At 44.4% G+C, this 14,927-nt stretch overlaps 1 protein-coding gene across 25 annotated transcripts in view; it reads left to right on the plus strand.

Annotated features, from left to right (window-relative positions):
- Positions 1-14,927, plus strand: part of KCNMA1 (potassium calcium-activated channel subfamily M alpha 1) — a 752,929-nt gene that overhangs the window by 591,400 nt on the left and 146,602 nt on the right. For 15 of the 25 annotated variants that reach the window (XM_065894779.1, XM_065894755.1, XM_065894756.1 and 12 more), the window contains one exon: positions 9,845-9,913. In XM_065894779.1, coding sequence (XP_065750851.1) covers positions 9,845-9,913 — 69 coding nt within the window. Of the gene's footprint in view, positions 1-9,844; positions 9,914-12,263; positions 12,276-14,927 lie in introns of all 25 variants that reach the window. The other 10 variants (XM_065894758.1, XM_065894759.1, XM_065894766.1 and 7 more) reach the window with 1 other exon arrangement.

Raw genomic sequence — 14,927 nt, forward strand, 5'->3', positions numbered from 1 at the left:
TGAAAATCTGATGAACCAACACGGGACTTGCATTTCTACTGAATGCTAAGGGACTCCAGTGTGCTGTAAGGAGGGGTTTAGTGAAGGACCTCCCCTCCCTGATGTCTTAAACTGGCCAGATTTGCATTTACATCAGGGCCTGGCCCCCTCGATGTGTGAGTTTGCCAACTCTGACCCGTTGGGTGTGTGAAACTTCTCTGCCCTTTGGAGCCGGCTCAAGAGCTGGACACTAGTCTGTAAATATTTCCCTTGACAACATGTTCCGAGAAGGAGAAGATCCCTCAGACATACCTTGTTGTCAGAGGATTTGGTGTTTGTTTGGTACAGCTTCCGGGATACAAAGACAAAAACCAAAAAACAAAATACCATCATGAAAAACTTCTGATGTGAGTGAGAATGTGTTCACCTGACTGCTAGTACTCGTTTAACACAGTGATACAGCAGAGGTAGGAATAATCAACGAAGAAAGGACACTTAATGAGATTTAGGAACATCCCAAAACATTGACGCTCTCCCTAAGCATTTGATTATCTGGAGGCTTAATTATCTGTGTTTTCTACTTTAAATTAAAGAAAAGCCGTAACTCAGAGTTACCAGCAGTTTAATGATAACACTCTTCAATTCAGGTTAGTTAAAGCACAGCCGTAATTAGAGTGTAGGGTTGTATATCACCAGGCTGGCGCATAAGTATTTTCATTACAGTAAGAATTGGCTATTCAATTTCAGGATGACATGAAGGACGCCAAAATATATTTTCAGCTGGTTCACGTAGAAGAAAAAGGGTTGGAGAATATTCTGGGTATAATAAAGCACTGATAAAGTATACAGATTTTCAGAGCCGTCTCTGTAATTATGCACGGCATTAAAACAATATGCAGCCAGTAACGTCTTGAAGCATGAAAAGAAATTAATTTGCTCTTCCCTTGGGCTGGCAGAGTGCCCCCTTGCAGGGTAGGATCACCACACCGAAAAGACTGGAGTTTTTTCAGAAGCTGGGAGAGTCATTCAGTGAAAAGCTGAGGGGACAGGATTAACGGGTGCAATCTGAGGTCGTTTCCCAAGAGAACAGATGTGGGAGGAGGAGAGAGAGGAGGGGTAGGAGGCCCCCAAGTTGAGCTTTTTAAGAATTTCGAGCAGAGAGACGCTTTCTCCGGGTCAGCTAAGACTTGCACCAGCTTCTCTGCACCAGCCTTTGGCCTTCACATGTGTATCACCAGAAGACGCAGCTTTGTTCCAAAAGCAATAACTAATTTAGACAAAATGCAGTATCATTTCTAAATATTTCACTTACATTTTCTAATTGAAGCCTCACAAAAATCCTGTGACGATTATGTGAATGTTACCATCCCTGGTTTATGAAGGAGAACGCTGAGACTCAGAGGACATTGGTGTCCCCTTCCAAAGCCACCTAGCAGACAGGTTACAGGATTTCGATGCTGGGGCCTCATGCAGTTGGGAACAGCTTGGAGGATGTGGTAGATGAAGGCTGGCTAATGAAGAATCTCCTGGGGAGCTTATTAAACAGAGGATTCTAGGTTCCATCTCCAGATTCTAATATCTGGGGTAGATCCCCCAAATCTGCATTTTTTTTTTGTAGGTGAGTGGGGGTGATTCTGATTCAGTCTGATGACTGGGGACCCCCAGCAACCCCATTCTCCACACCACAGGCTGGAGTAACTTCTTATTCCAACTTCGGGCTCAGTCACTGGAACGTTTCCGATTTTTGCCAAATCATAGAATTGTAGGTGGGCCACATCTTACAAGCTAATGTTAGGATTTGGGCCTTTGCGGGCACTTCCTCTCCATTGCTCCTTCTTCACGAAGGGTATTCTGCAGTCTCCATGGATATAGGAATGAGTCTGCCCTCTACCATGCCAGGCAGACTGATGACTGCTCTCCCCACTCCCCACGTCTAATCCAAATCAGAATAGGAAAGAGACGTGGGGGTACTGAGCCCTTTAATGCTCTCATTCAGGTTTCCGCTGGGGATCGTAAAAGCAGTTTCAGGGTGGGGAGAACAGTTAAGCACCAAATGCAGAGAAGGACAACTTAGGGTGCAACAAGCCAGATGCCTCTTGGCCTTGATGGACACCATAGTGGGGATGTCCTGGACCTTCCTCAGGATGCTCTTAGGGTGTTCCTTTTAAGTGCCAGCAACTCCTGAGCATCTCCCTTTGGTTTTACATAGCTGGCTTGCCCCTGGTCTGTGTGGCAGTAAGATCAAGGCAAAGGAGCTATGGGATCTGAAAGAGAGGGTGCCACCCATTGTTCTCTGAACACCAGGAAACCACCCGCTTCCCTTTCCCTCCCACACCCCATCTTCCTCAGTAGCTGACTGTGGAAGGTGCAGATGGCCAGTGCCAGCCAAGCCTGCAGGAGGCCGGGGCTGGGGTATGAGGCTATGTTTTCCACGAAGGGGTCCTGTTTTTGAGTGGTTCAAGTAGTAGGATGCTGTGTGATGTCAGGTGGTGTGAGCTGTGGAGTCGCAAAGGTCTGGGGTCAAACCCACTTGCTGGATATGTGATTTGGGACAAGATAGTTGATTTCTGCCTACCTCCTTTTTTTTTTGGCGGTACGCGGGCCTCTCACTGCTGTGGTCTCTCCCGTTGCGGAGCACAGGCTCCGGACGCATGGGCTTAGCACCCATGGCTCATGGGCCCAGCTGCTCCGCGGCATGTGGGATCCTCCCGGACCGGGGCACGAACCCGTGTCCCCTGCATCGGCAGGCGGACTCTCAACCACTGCGCCACCAGGGAAGCCCCCTACCTCCTTCTTTTGATAGTTACCAGCTGCCTGACCTTGGGCTTAGTGCTCACCCCGGTTTCCTCAACTCTAAAATCGGAATGATAGAACTTGTCTCTCAGTACCAGCTAATGCCCTTTTCCCCTCTCCTGCCTATCCTCTTCCCACCACCCTTCTATTCTGCCCACTGAATATAACATAAACATCAAGAAAGAAAGAAATATATCGTGACATTTCCACGTTTTATTTACTCTTACCTTTTAGAAAATTCTGCCGTCGGTCACCAGCCCGTTAATCAGCTAGCTGTTTAATGAGCTTGGGGTATTTGTGCCAGTGTGCCAGGCATGGTGCAATTAGATGTGATCAAATATATGCTCATTAAAAGATTAATAGCAATACTTTCAAATGCCGAGGAAAAGATCCTGTTTCCCTGCAGCTGCTGCCTTCTGAGAGTTTGCAGTCTGGTGAAAGAAAGTAATACCCATCCTCAGGGAGAGATGAGCGCCCATTGATGAGTGTTTGATGGATGCACACAGCCGGGGGACAGATGCTGAGAGCTCCCTGCAGGCTGGGGTGGGCAGGAGAGGCTTCCTGGAAGAGGTGATACTTGAGCTGTACCTTGTATGGAGGTTGGGTTCAGAGAAGGAATAAAGAGGGAAGAGAGATTTGTAAGTGATAGGGAACCAGGAGGCTGGGAGCCACAGAGAACTCTCTGAACACCCAGATCTCTGAGATTTTCCAACGAGAACAAGTTGATTTCCACTTTAGATGGGAGAAGGAGAAAAATCAGAGTTCTTTTGACATGTGATGTTTTCAGGGGGAAACAGCGATAGTGTTTTTATTATGAGAACTAGCAAAGGAGAGGTTGTACCCGCCTGCCTCCGGGTAGGGGAGTGAGGGCAGGGGAGGGAGGTGGGAAGGAGGAGTGCAGGAAGCCACAGGTTCACAGGTTTGGCTACTGCAAGAATGCCATGTGCCAGGTCCTGAATCTCATGGTGAGCAGATCAGTCAGTCAGTCATCGCTTGCAAAATATAAATGCTTAATTGTATCAGGTTTTACAGCTCAGGGGATTAGGACAAAAGATGTATTTGAAATACTGCGTGTCTCTGTGTCCCCCTGCAGCTGTTACAATTCAGATTTGATGTGGAGTATTTAATACCTAGGTAGCTTGAGGAACTCTGACCAGATCTTCCCTACGCTAAAGGGCAGGAGTTCTGCCCTCCAGCCCAAATGCAAGCCTGGATGCTTCTGTGCTGGTTTAGACAGTGTGGGGTCTGCAGGGCGTGGTTCTCCTTCCCCCCATCCACCCGCATTCAGGGCCCTAACGTTGAGAAAATCACGCTCTCGTCCTGTGTTGTTTGGCATGGACCGATCTTTCCAGGGAAGCCGCTTGAGGAAACTTAAATTTAAGACTGCCTAGAGAAAGCTGGGTCTCTTGCCCAATGAAAGCTGCAGCTAGTTTAACTTGAGTTCTGTGAAATCAGTAGTTCTTAGAGAAAGGCATCCGAATTTGAACGTGGAGCAGAAAGAAATCAGCAGATTCTATTGTTATGTGGTAGATTTATTTAGCCAGGCTGCAGAAATGAACATTTTATGAGAATTTATGGAGAGGCTTGAGTCTCATCTTTTTTTTTTTTTTAATTTTATTTATTTATTTATTTTTGGCTGTGTTGGGTCTTCGTTTCTGTGCGAGGGCTTTCTCTAGTTGTGGCAAGCGGGGGCCACTCTTCATCGCGGTGCGCGGGCCTCTCACTATCGCGGCCTCTCCCGTTGAGGAGCACAGGCTCTAGACGCGCAGGCTCAGTAGTTGTGGCTCACGGGCCCAGCTGCTCCACGGCATGTGGGATCTTCCCGGACCCGGGGCACGAACCCGTGTCCCCTGCATCGACAGGCGGACTCTCAACCACTGCGCCACCAGGGAAGCCCGAGTCTCATCTTTAAAACATATTTTTCCTCAAAGAACTGGCCCTATTCCTCCAATTATTTGGGGGTATTATAATTGGAACTAAGCATATATGAACACAGATAGGAATACAACGTTTATGATTACTTCTGTTACAGGGATTCAGAAGGTGACCGATAATCCTTCCACATGTGAATAAACCAGTGGCCATAAAATCTATTAAAACCCTTAATCGAAGGCTACAGAGGCAGTGACAATTCTAGAATTCTCTACAGGAAGGGTCAGGGATGCAGTCCAGTAGGAAATACTGGGGCTTGACTCGATGCTGGGTACACATAGCAAACATACAGTTTACCTTTTATATTTCTGATTAATAATAATAGCAAAGCTTTCTAAAAAATGCATTTACTGACATTTTAGGCAAATGTTAACTGTCCATATGAAAGAATGTAATTATATTTAAATTCAAGTGTCTTAGGTGTGCTAGTGGAGATATTATGAGAGTGGAGATACTATGAGTGTTCGAAGGTGAGGGTGTTCTGAAGGCTTCCCACTCCACCTCTATGAAAGCTGCTGGGAAATCGGAACAACATTTTCATGGGCATTTTAAATCACTTCCATTTTCCTGGTGCTGAGTCTTACAAATCCCGCTGGTTCGAGTTTTCTTTAACTAGATGTTTCCATTTTGAGAGCCTATCATTTTAAATCAAAGCTCCTAAATGTGGATCTTTTTTTCATTTTAGCCCCTAGATCCTAAAGATCTGGTTCCCCAACGTGCAGTATTTACATCCTCATCTACTCTGGTTACATGTATCAGCCTGACATTCCCAGGGTCCCTCTGGACAACTGAAGAGGGGCTGGCGCTTTGGGGTGGAGCTGGGTTTGGGGGGCACAGTGAAAGCTGCCTCTTCTGTCCTTGCCCCTTCACTCCTAGGTGAGTCAGCCGCAAACCACGCCTTTGCATACCCTTCCTGAACACATTAGAAGGTGCAAACTCTACAAGAGGTTTCTATGCTTAATTCACACCAGCAAGCAATCTTTCTAGTCAAGGGGGCTGATTTAATAGCAAGAATAATTTATTTCCCTCTGGGTAGGTAGAAACAGTCGGACTCTAATTCTTAAGAGCCTTTGTTCAGGAACATTTGGGTTGAAACTACCGTAGTTAACAGATGATGCTGGCAGTAAAGAAAAAAAGAAAAAGAGGGCTTTGTATAATGTTGTTAAATTTGGTAGACCTCTACTTAATAATTATCAAGAAAGCAATCTAACTTTTTTTTTCCTTGAAAAAAGAAGTCATTTCTATTCCCCCATAATTATTTTTGCAACAAGTGGCAACTTCCGGCATTGGACATACTGGGACATTTTATTTTAGAAACCAGGAATTAAATTCTTGCTAACTTATGGCTGATTTCATCCTGTTTATCACATTGTGGAAGCTACCTGGTTTCTCTCTTATACTCTACCTCACGTTAAGCCTCCTTTCTCTTTCCCACCCCAGGTCTGTGTATGTTTAAGCCATAAGAATAACTTTAAGGACTGGATGAGCAAAACCCATTTTGCTTTACCAGAAAAATGGTGTAAATGATGCAAGTAAATATTTACTTTCAGGACATCAGTTCTAAGTAGTCCAAAGGCACATCCTTTGTGACAGGATCTGCGGAGGGTCCCAAGGAGAAATCACTGTCTGTGTCTTAGAATTGTACTTACCCCATGTCATAGCGGATTGAAGGCAAACATTAGATTCCCAGAGCATATCACTGCTGTTATTCCCTTCTACGCCCTTCTTTTCCTATCTGTCTGCTTCTACCCACCAAGTTAAAAAGCAACTCGTTTCATGATGCTAGCTCACTTCCAAGCTTTCTCTGCCTAAACTAGACTTTCCTAGTTTACCACTTTATCTGTTGTGGATAATTCTAGCAACTCATGAGAGTCTGCTCCCCATTCTTTCATACATTTACTTAATCAGCATTTACTGAAAGCTTACTCTTTGCATTTTGCAAACTACCAGTGAGACAAGCATACATCTTGCCCTGAAGAAGCTCAGTGTAGAGGGCAGAGAGGCAAGTAAACAATTACCACACCCCACCCCACCGTACCCACTCCCTGTTTACTCACCTTGATCTGCCCTTCCCCCGCAGAACCACAACAGAGGCTGTACCTGAGCTGCAGCCTCAAGCCCAGCACCCTGACCTTCGCCAGTTCTCTGTGGCAGGAACTCATGAAAACCTGTGATTTTAAACAGGGAGAGACGTAGTTCTGTTTCCGGTGTAAATTGTAAATTACTCAAGATTTGTACTTCGCAGACATCCAGAGGATACTCAGCTAGAGTAGGGAGTAATAGCTTAGATGCCCATAGGGGGCAGGCAGTTAGCAACAAAGAATTAGAATGAGGAGGTCCGAGACAGTAGGCAGTAGGGGGTAGTTGAGACTGTGGCACGTTGGAGAGCACGTTGTCCCATCCAGGGGGGTAAGTGCTTTGAAGGTCCAGTCCCTTTTAGCCATATGGAACGTGGCTCCAGTATGGCCATATCTGATTTATCAAGGAAAGCTGAAAACCTCGCTTTTATATGAAATCACCTGTTGGTACCTAATTCTAGATTTTTCTTTTTTTTTCTTAAATGCCGTACTGACCAAACAGAACATATCTGCATGTTGGGTTTCTGGCAACCACTTCATTTCCTTTCCTTTTATAAGAAGCATCTGTGTAGCATACTTCCTAGAGACTTGACTTCCACTTTTGACATTTCTACATGAAAATTGTTTAACCTTGAACAAGTTGTTTGATTTCCACTTTTGGCTTTTCTCCATAAAGGCCATTTAACCTTGAACAAGTCGCTTTTCCTTCTTTGGACCTCAGTTTGTTTTCTGTACGAGAAGGGCAGGACCAGCCAGTCTTGAAGTGCCTGAGTCTGAAAATCTATGGTTGTGGCACTGTTTGCATGTACCGGCATACCTCTTTTTTATTACACTTGACTTTTTTGCACTTTGCAGATACTGCATTTTTATTTTTATTTATTTTTTTTACAAACTGAACGTTTGTGGGAACCCTGTTCAAGCAACACTCTCAGTGCCATTTTTCCAACAGTATTTACTCACTTCATGTCTCTGTGTCACATTTTGGTAATTCTCACAATATTTCAGATTTTTTCATGATTACTATATTTGTTATGGTGATCTGTGATCAGTGATCTTTGATGTTACTATTGTAATTGTTTTGGGTTTTTTTCAGCAATAGAGTATTTTTTAATTAAGGTGTGCTCATTGATTTTTTCGGCATAATGCTGTTGCACACTAATAGACTATAGTGTGAACATAACTTTTATAAACACTGGGAAACCAGAAACTTCACCTTACTTGTTTTATTGTGATAATTGCTTTATTGTGGTGGCCTGGACCAAACCCACAATATCTCCAAGGTCTGCCTGTGATCACTTTGTTTACATCACTCTGTCCCTCTCTTCTTAGTCCCTTTGGCCAGTGAACAAAGGCTTGTTTTAGGTCAGAGCATTCTTAAAAAGAGGCTTCTATAAGGCCATGTAGAAAAATTTTAGGTATTGATTTGAAAGTTACAAAAGAGGGCTCAGATCAGCTGGTCCGCCCTGTGCTAGGTAAGGAATATGCCCAAGGCCATGTAGATTTTACTGACTTTTCTGAGTTAGGAAGCGCCGTTCTTTTTATATCTAACTGGTAAATGATATCGTAGTAGCTAGGAAGACATAATCCACCATTACTTTGAACTGTTTCTTCCCTTCTCACCAATAGGGTCAGATCATTAAAGCAATTAAGATCCTGGATCCCATGAACCACCAGAATCCCAAATCGGAGTGGCCATTGCTCATAGGATTTCAGCAAATCAGCATCTTCATGATCAATGCTAAGTTAAGATCAGCCTTCTCCTTGAGTTTGGCACTTAGTTGTTATTTACGTTAGAAAGTGGTTACTTAATCTGGTAATTTGTTTCAACAAATATTGCGTAAGCCACCTGATATTTTAAACAATTTAAGCTCCGGAGGTAACAGCCCCGCAAAGCGTATGTGTTAGCGGTGCTCTATGGAACATAAATTAAGAAGAGCATTTTTCCAGCTGTAGTTGGGTACGTGGGTTGGTGTTTCAGCAAACTGCATAATCACCACAAAACCCAGGTCATTAGAGTCTGCTGGCAGGAATCAGAAAATGTGCAAATCGCTGGGAGAGCCCAGATACGCCTGGATGGAAGTGGTCCTTTGAAATCTGACTGTCTGTTTACAGCAATACAGGGGATCGTGGCCTCCCAGGCAGGAATGAGCTATCGGTCTTATTCCCATTGCAGAGCTTGAGGCCTTCACCACCACCTCACCTGCAAGCAACATATACACGGGTCCAGCGCATCTGATTGTGTCACTTTTCTATTTAGAAGCAACCCAGAGACTCCCAGTCCACTTAGAATAAGCTGCAGATTCCTTGTTGAAGCCGGCACAGTCTTCATGATCTTGTTTCCACCTAGTTCCCTGACCTAATCACGGTCCCTCTCGACTTTGCGTACTCAGCAGCGGGCTCGCTGGCCTGTATGCTGGTCCCCAAACACCCCGACTTCCTTCCTACCTAAGGGCCCTTGCACTGGCTGTTTCCACTCCCTAGAAAGCTCTTTGCCCAGATCCTCTCATTGCTGGGCAGATGCGGTGAGACAGCTTGGATGGAGCCAGGAGTAACAGTGCCGTCGTCATGTGCTGGGATTATTACCATCACGGAGGCTAAGGATTATTACCATCATTCCGAGCGCACAGGGGTCTGCTCAGAACAACAGTGTGAGCCATTTGTACAAAAGACCGAAATGGAATCCAGATAACAGGGCCAGCTGCTCCAAATACCTCCCTCCCCCTGCAGTTAACATTTTTACTACCCAACCGAGTAACTAATGAATCTGGCCCAGCATAAATCCCCAGGCACAAATCCCTGCTTCAGGTCTGTGTCCAGACATCCAGACCTGAGTGCAATTTGCACTTTGAACATTCAGCCCCTTATCACTTGTGAGAAATCAAGTTTAATGGGGAGGATGGGGAGGTGTGGCTCACATCCCCCTCCCTCTGGCACAGTGACCGTAGAATGCGGGTCCCTTGGGTAATGACCGCATCAGGAGATGGAAAGGTCGTAACAGTGTTTGTTCTGTGGCTCTGGTCGTTCTGAAGCACTGACTGCGGGGTTTCTCCATCTCATTGCAGGCTGTGTTTTGTGAAGCTCAAGCTTCTGATGATAGCTATTGAGTACAAGTCCGCCAACCGAGAGAGCCGGTAAGTTTGCCGTGACCCAGCGGCTGGCTGACGTTTATGATGGTAAGAGTGCAGGCCGGGAACGTTCAGTCCACTTCTTTCTTACGCGTTATTTATTTGTTTGGAAGCCTAATGCAGCACCTCTCTGACTCGAAGGCACATTTCAAGGTGTGTTCAGGTAGACATTGCCGCTTCTATCCCAGACACTGCTGGCATCCCAGGCCCCGCTGGGCACCCAAAGAGTATTTTTCCGGGGGAAAGGGATGAGGCATCCAGATCTCTAACCCATCATGCCAACTTACACTTTTCACCCTCTAAGTATAAAACCAGGGACAGACCCTGTCCTTAAACCCATTTTTACTGCTGTGATCAAAAAGCAGGTGGACTCTGGCCTCCTTCATAGCAGGCATGGGGCAGAGTCGTGATGGGAGTTTCCAGCTCTCTTGATAGCCAAACTACAAGCAGCCTATTGTGTACCATATGTTTCTCTCCCGGTGCAACTGAAATCCATGTGGCATGAATATCAGCTACATGTAAATTAGCCAGGAGAGCAGGGCTTGGAGGCAGGAGCCCTCTTTATTTATTTTGCGCTTAATTATGTGCAAATCAGACTGATGAGGGACTGGGTCTGGTCGAAATAGATAACACCCCAGTCAATATATGAGTTTGCGCTGAAAGAAGGAAGCGTTGCATCAACAAGGAGTTTTGTCGGAGTACCGTATGCCTTACAGACATAAGAGAGATGATTTTTGCTCCCCGGTTCTTGTCAATAGTTTTGGAAGAGAGCTCACTGAGAAATGCTCAGGCTTGTGTCCTCTGAAAGGACAACCATGCTTTTTTCCTAGCTGTGCTAAAAAGTCTTCCTTTAGGTGCCCAAGGGAAGGGCGCAGATACCCTCCAACATACGCCTTAATAACTGAGCAGAGTGCAGGGCAAGACTAGAAGGTTCCTGCTATCATCATGTAAGGAGATTTCATTATCCTGGTGAAAGACTCAATAAAGCCCCAAATGTGCAGTCCGTGTCTCTATGACCAACAAAACGCCAAACAGACGCTGGATTGTAAGCCAGTCATTCCAATGTTCTCTGTTCCCTTAACCACCAGATCAGATTGCTCACAAAGTCAATCTGATCACATGCTAAACTATTCTGAAACTCCAAATCAACCAAAAGGAAGACAAAATGGTAGATTTGGTGGCCACACGGTAGACCATGGTTGTAGCCGTTAACAACTATTTACGCAGATACACATTTTCCTTCTCTGTGGTGGCAAAGTGAAAAATATTATTTGCAAAGAACCCAAGAGTCCTTGGCTCTTTGCCGTTCAACAGATAAGGTGGATGTTTCTGGGATTGCGGCTTGCCCATGGTGTTGCCGATACACACCTGTACCTGTGTAGGGGAAATGTGTATCCTGGGTTTCTGCAAACGATATTCTTCATGTTGCCAAGTCAGTAAATCTTTGTGTAATTCAGTGTTCTCTTTTTATCACTTCTGTGCATCTCTTTAAAAAAAAAAAAAAAAAAAGTCACGATGCAAGTGATCCTGAATAGCGCTTCTCCACCATGCTGGAATAATTTCATGGCAGGGGACTGCACCCTGAACCTTGACCAGCCGTCTTCCACCTGCCACCTTTTGGTCACGAGGAGGGAGAGAGAAAGGCTGTTCATGGTTCGGTGTGAATCCACTGTCACCGTTCTAAGAAAAATAACTCAGAGCTTTCTCTGAAGACACAATCTTTTCTTTGATGGATGTTCCCATTAATTCACCAATCTGAGATGTTTTCACCGAAGCCGGATTTATACATACAGATAGTTTTTTCAAACTTCCTTCTTCAGAAAAGGGAGGAAAGAACTTGTTTGGCTTGGTTTTGGCTTTCTGTGTGCAGCTACCAGCTTTAATCCTCAAACGTGGCTTGGTCTCAGTGTGGAAGCACATTGGTTCTTTTGGAAAAAGGTGTGCTGGAGGGAATGTGGATCGTGCCTCCGAGAAAACACAGGACTCACACACAATATCCGTGTTAAAAAGAACTGAGTTTCTGACCTTCCGGAGATAATAGTTTTGATTTTGTTTTTCATTTAAAAATGTCCCATTTCCCTTCCTCTCCCATTTCCTAAGTGATCGGGTGTGAAAATTCGGAGAACCCTGCTTCTCTTTTCCACGCCCACCCCGTGCCTCCGACCTGTGTGAACTGCCTCCTCTGTTGCTTTATCTTATCCCATGATACTGTTTCCATGCTTTGTTGCAAAACCTTGTTTTCACACACATCCTTCAGATAATTTGAAACAAAGGTTTTATTCCTTCTATCCTTCTGGTGTCAGTCAATTTATTATCCAATTGTTTGATTTTCAATTCTTTTCTTGTCGTTTTGCAGAAGCCGAAAGCGGTATGCTCTCTTCGTTAACTTTCCTCCCAACTTCCACCCTCCGTCTTCACGTCTAACCACAGGACTAACCCTTTGCCAAGAATTCAGGAAGACAGAGATTATACATATATGTGTATATGTATATATAATCTCATTCCCTTGTCTAGTAGATACATATATATGTATATATATGTATCTTTATATACAAACCTCTCTCCAACCAGAGTCCATAAAAATTGAAAGTAGCATATTGCTTTTCTTGTTTGATATGTTGATTCTTTTGGATGGCGCACTAACTTCTTTGCAGGAAACCTACACAAAAACAGAGGCCCAATCCTGTTTTCAGTCATGGCACCACCGATGGGAACAAATGCTATTAGAGTTGACAAAGGAGGACGCTTCTCTCCAGCCCTTGGTGTCTGTTTCTGTCCTGTCCTGATGTGTCTTGGTGCCATTTGTCTGCATACCACATCCACGTTCCCAGTGACCTCCTCTGCCCTGTGTCGGGTTTCCAGTTTGTAGAGCCGAATTTATGTCCTTTTATCCACAAAACAGAGACCAAGCCCTCACACTTAACTCTTTTTCCTTATGCTAATTTTGATGATAACATTTGGCGTACTTTCTCTCTGGGCCAGTACTCAGTACAGACTTAGAACGCTGCTACTGCATCTCCAGATCATCACATTTGATTTACTGAATGAGTACTGTTTATTGAGATGAACTCACCATGGCTTTCTTTCTTCCCAGTGTGTTTGGGCATATTTCTTAATATGAAGTATCTCAACTTTCACCATGTGACCTCACCCTGTTTTGCTGCTGTTTTATGTTGCATGAAGCATGACCAAATCCTCATCGATAGATTTTTTTTCAACTTTTTGGGTTAATATTTCCAATGTCGTTTTCTCGAAGACAGTACTGTCGAAAACATACTATTGAGATGCCTACTCGTTCATCTTCTCTAGAGTTGTTTTGCTCTGTGATTGTAATCACTGTCATGTGTTTGTGTTTGTAACTGTGTGTGTGTGTGTGTGTGTGTGTGTGTGTGTATGTGTGTGTGTGTATTTGTCAGGAACTCTTTCCGAAGTCAGATTCTTCTGTGATTTTCTCGAGTAGAGGTGGCTTCCTGTCAGTTTGGTATTATTGATATGATCCAACTGCGAGAAGTTACTGCAACACTTTGCATCTTCAAAGGTCCACAGTGGTTGCACCTCTGCTGTTGGCTTTTGGTCTTTGAATGCTTTTATCTTGTGGTGAAGGCATGTGATGTAGGCATGACTTGTCCTGAAGCGTATCAGAAAGTGACATGGCTTGCTCCCAGAACCAAATATCCAGCATGGTCCTTCCCAGATGAACTCTCTTCCCCATCCCATGTGGCTACTCTTTTCCTTATGTGCAAAATAGATATTAAAATGCCATTTCTAAAATGATTGAGATGGATTCAGGCTAAACAAGTCCTTGCCCCTGTCATTGGCAGACCACAGTGGCAGTCATTTGAGTGTGACCAACTGGGAGCAATCTTTATTATGCTGTCTCTGTGTCAGTGAATTGGGCTCAAATATATTGAAGCATAGACTACACACTGTGCTCTTACATATCTTCTGTAAGAAAAGCGCGTGTGTCTAGTTGTGTGGGACTCCAGCAGAACATATTTTAAAGCACAGAAGTAATGCAATGAAAAGTGTCAGAAAGGCAATAAGATTTGAGCTTTGGGGTTTCTGTAGGCTGTGCCCTAGCACAGCCCATAAACTGCAGGGCACCAATTGGGTCAAACAGAGTCCCACGCAATAGCAATCATCTCTGACCTTGTGTGGTCAGAAAGGCCACTTCCCAGTGGCATGATTCATCTGGGCACAGCATGAGCTGAAGTCCTAGATGGTTCTTATCTTCTTGTTCTAGTTAATGAAGTCAAACTATCTTCTCATGTGAGTGATATTTTTGTAATTGCTCAGGGAATGGTACGCTACACCTATCAAAATTGGGGGGTGGGGAGGAGAGAAATATGCACCTGTCATAGTTATCCATAATGGATAAAAGTTTCCTTTAAAAAAATATCTGTTTCCGTTGAATTACTGATCCTTGGTTGTCTCCAAAAACAGCAAACAAGTAAAGTTTACGATGATTGCAAAAGGGATAACTAGATGTTTCCCAGTTGTTATGCATAAGTGGTGGAGAAAGGGAATAAATCATTTTGCCCCATCAAGCCCCAAATCTCCAACCTGACCAACGTGCAGCAAGAGAGACACCATGAAATGAGTTGCAGCTTGTGAGCTGGAGCTCCCTTCCCGGAGGAACCCGACAGGATGTTTCCCTGTTAGACTGAGCCCCGCTAGCAGTTTCATGTGAATGTATTTCATATTTAGGAACTGATATTTCAGTTTCTAAGTGAGTGGTGTTTTCAGTATTGAAATCAATTGTTCCAACTCCCCAAGGGACATGCCGTTTATATCTCTGTATATTTACATATTTATACTTAATGCACCTGGGAGATTCTTAGCTCATTTGCCAACCCCCTAGAAGAGGTGTGGTCACTCCTTTGATAGGCCCGACTGGTAAGAGTTGCAGCTTGCTCTTTGAAAGAACAGCTGTGACTACGTTTCTCTTTATTAGAGCGGGAAAGAAGACACTTTTGGAACTGAGACCACTGCTTATGGTTTTCATTTGTTCAACAGAAAG

Source organism: Phocoena phocoena, chromosome 16, assembly GCF_963924675.1.
Source record: "Phocoena phocoena chromosome 16, mPhoPho1.1, whole genome shotgun sequence".
In the NCBI taxonomy this organism is placed as follows: Eukaryota; Metazoa; Chordata; class Mammalia; order Artiodactyla; family Phocoenidae; genus Phocoena; species Phocoena phocoena.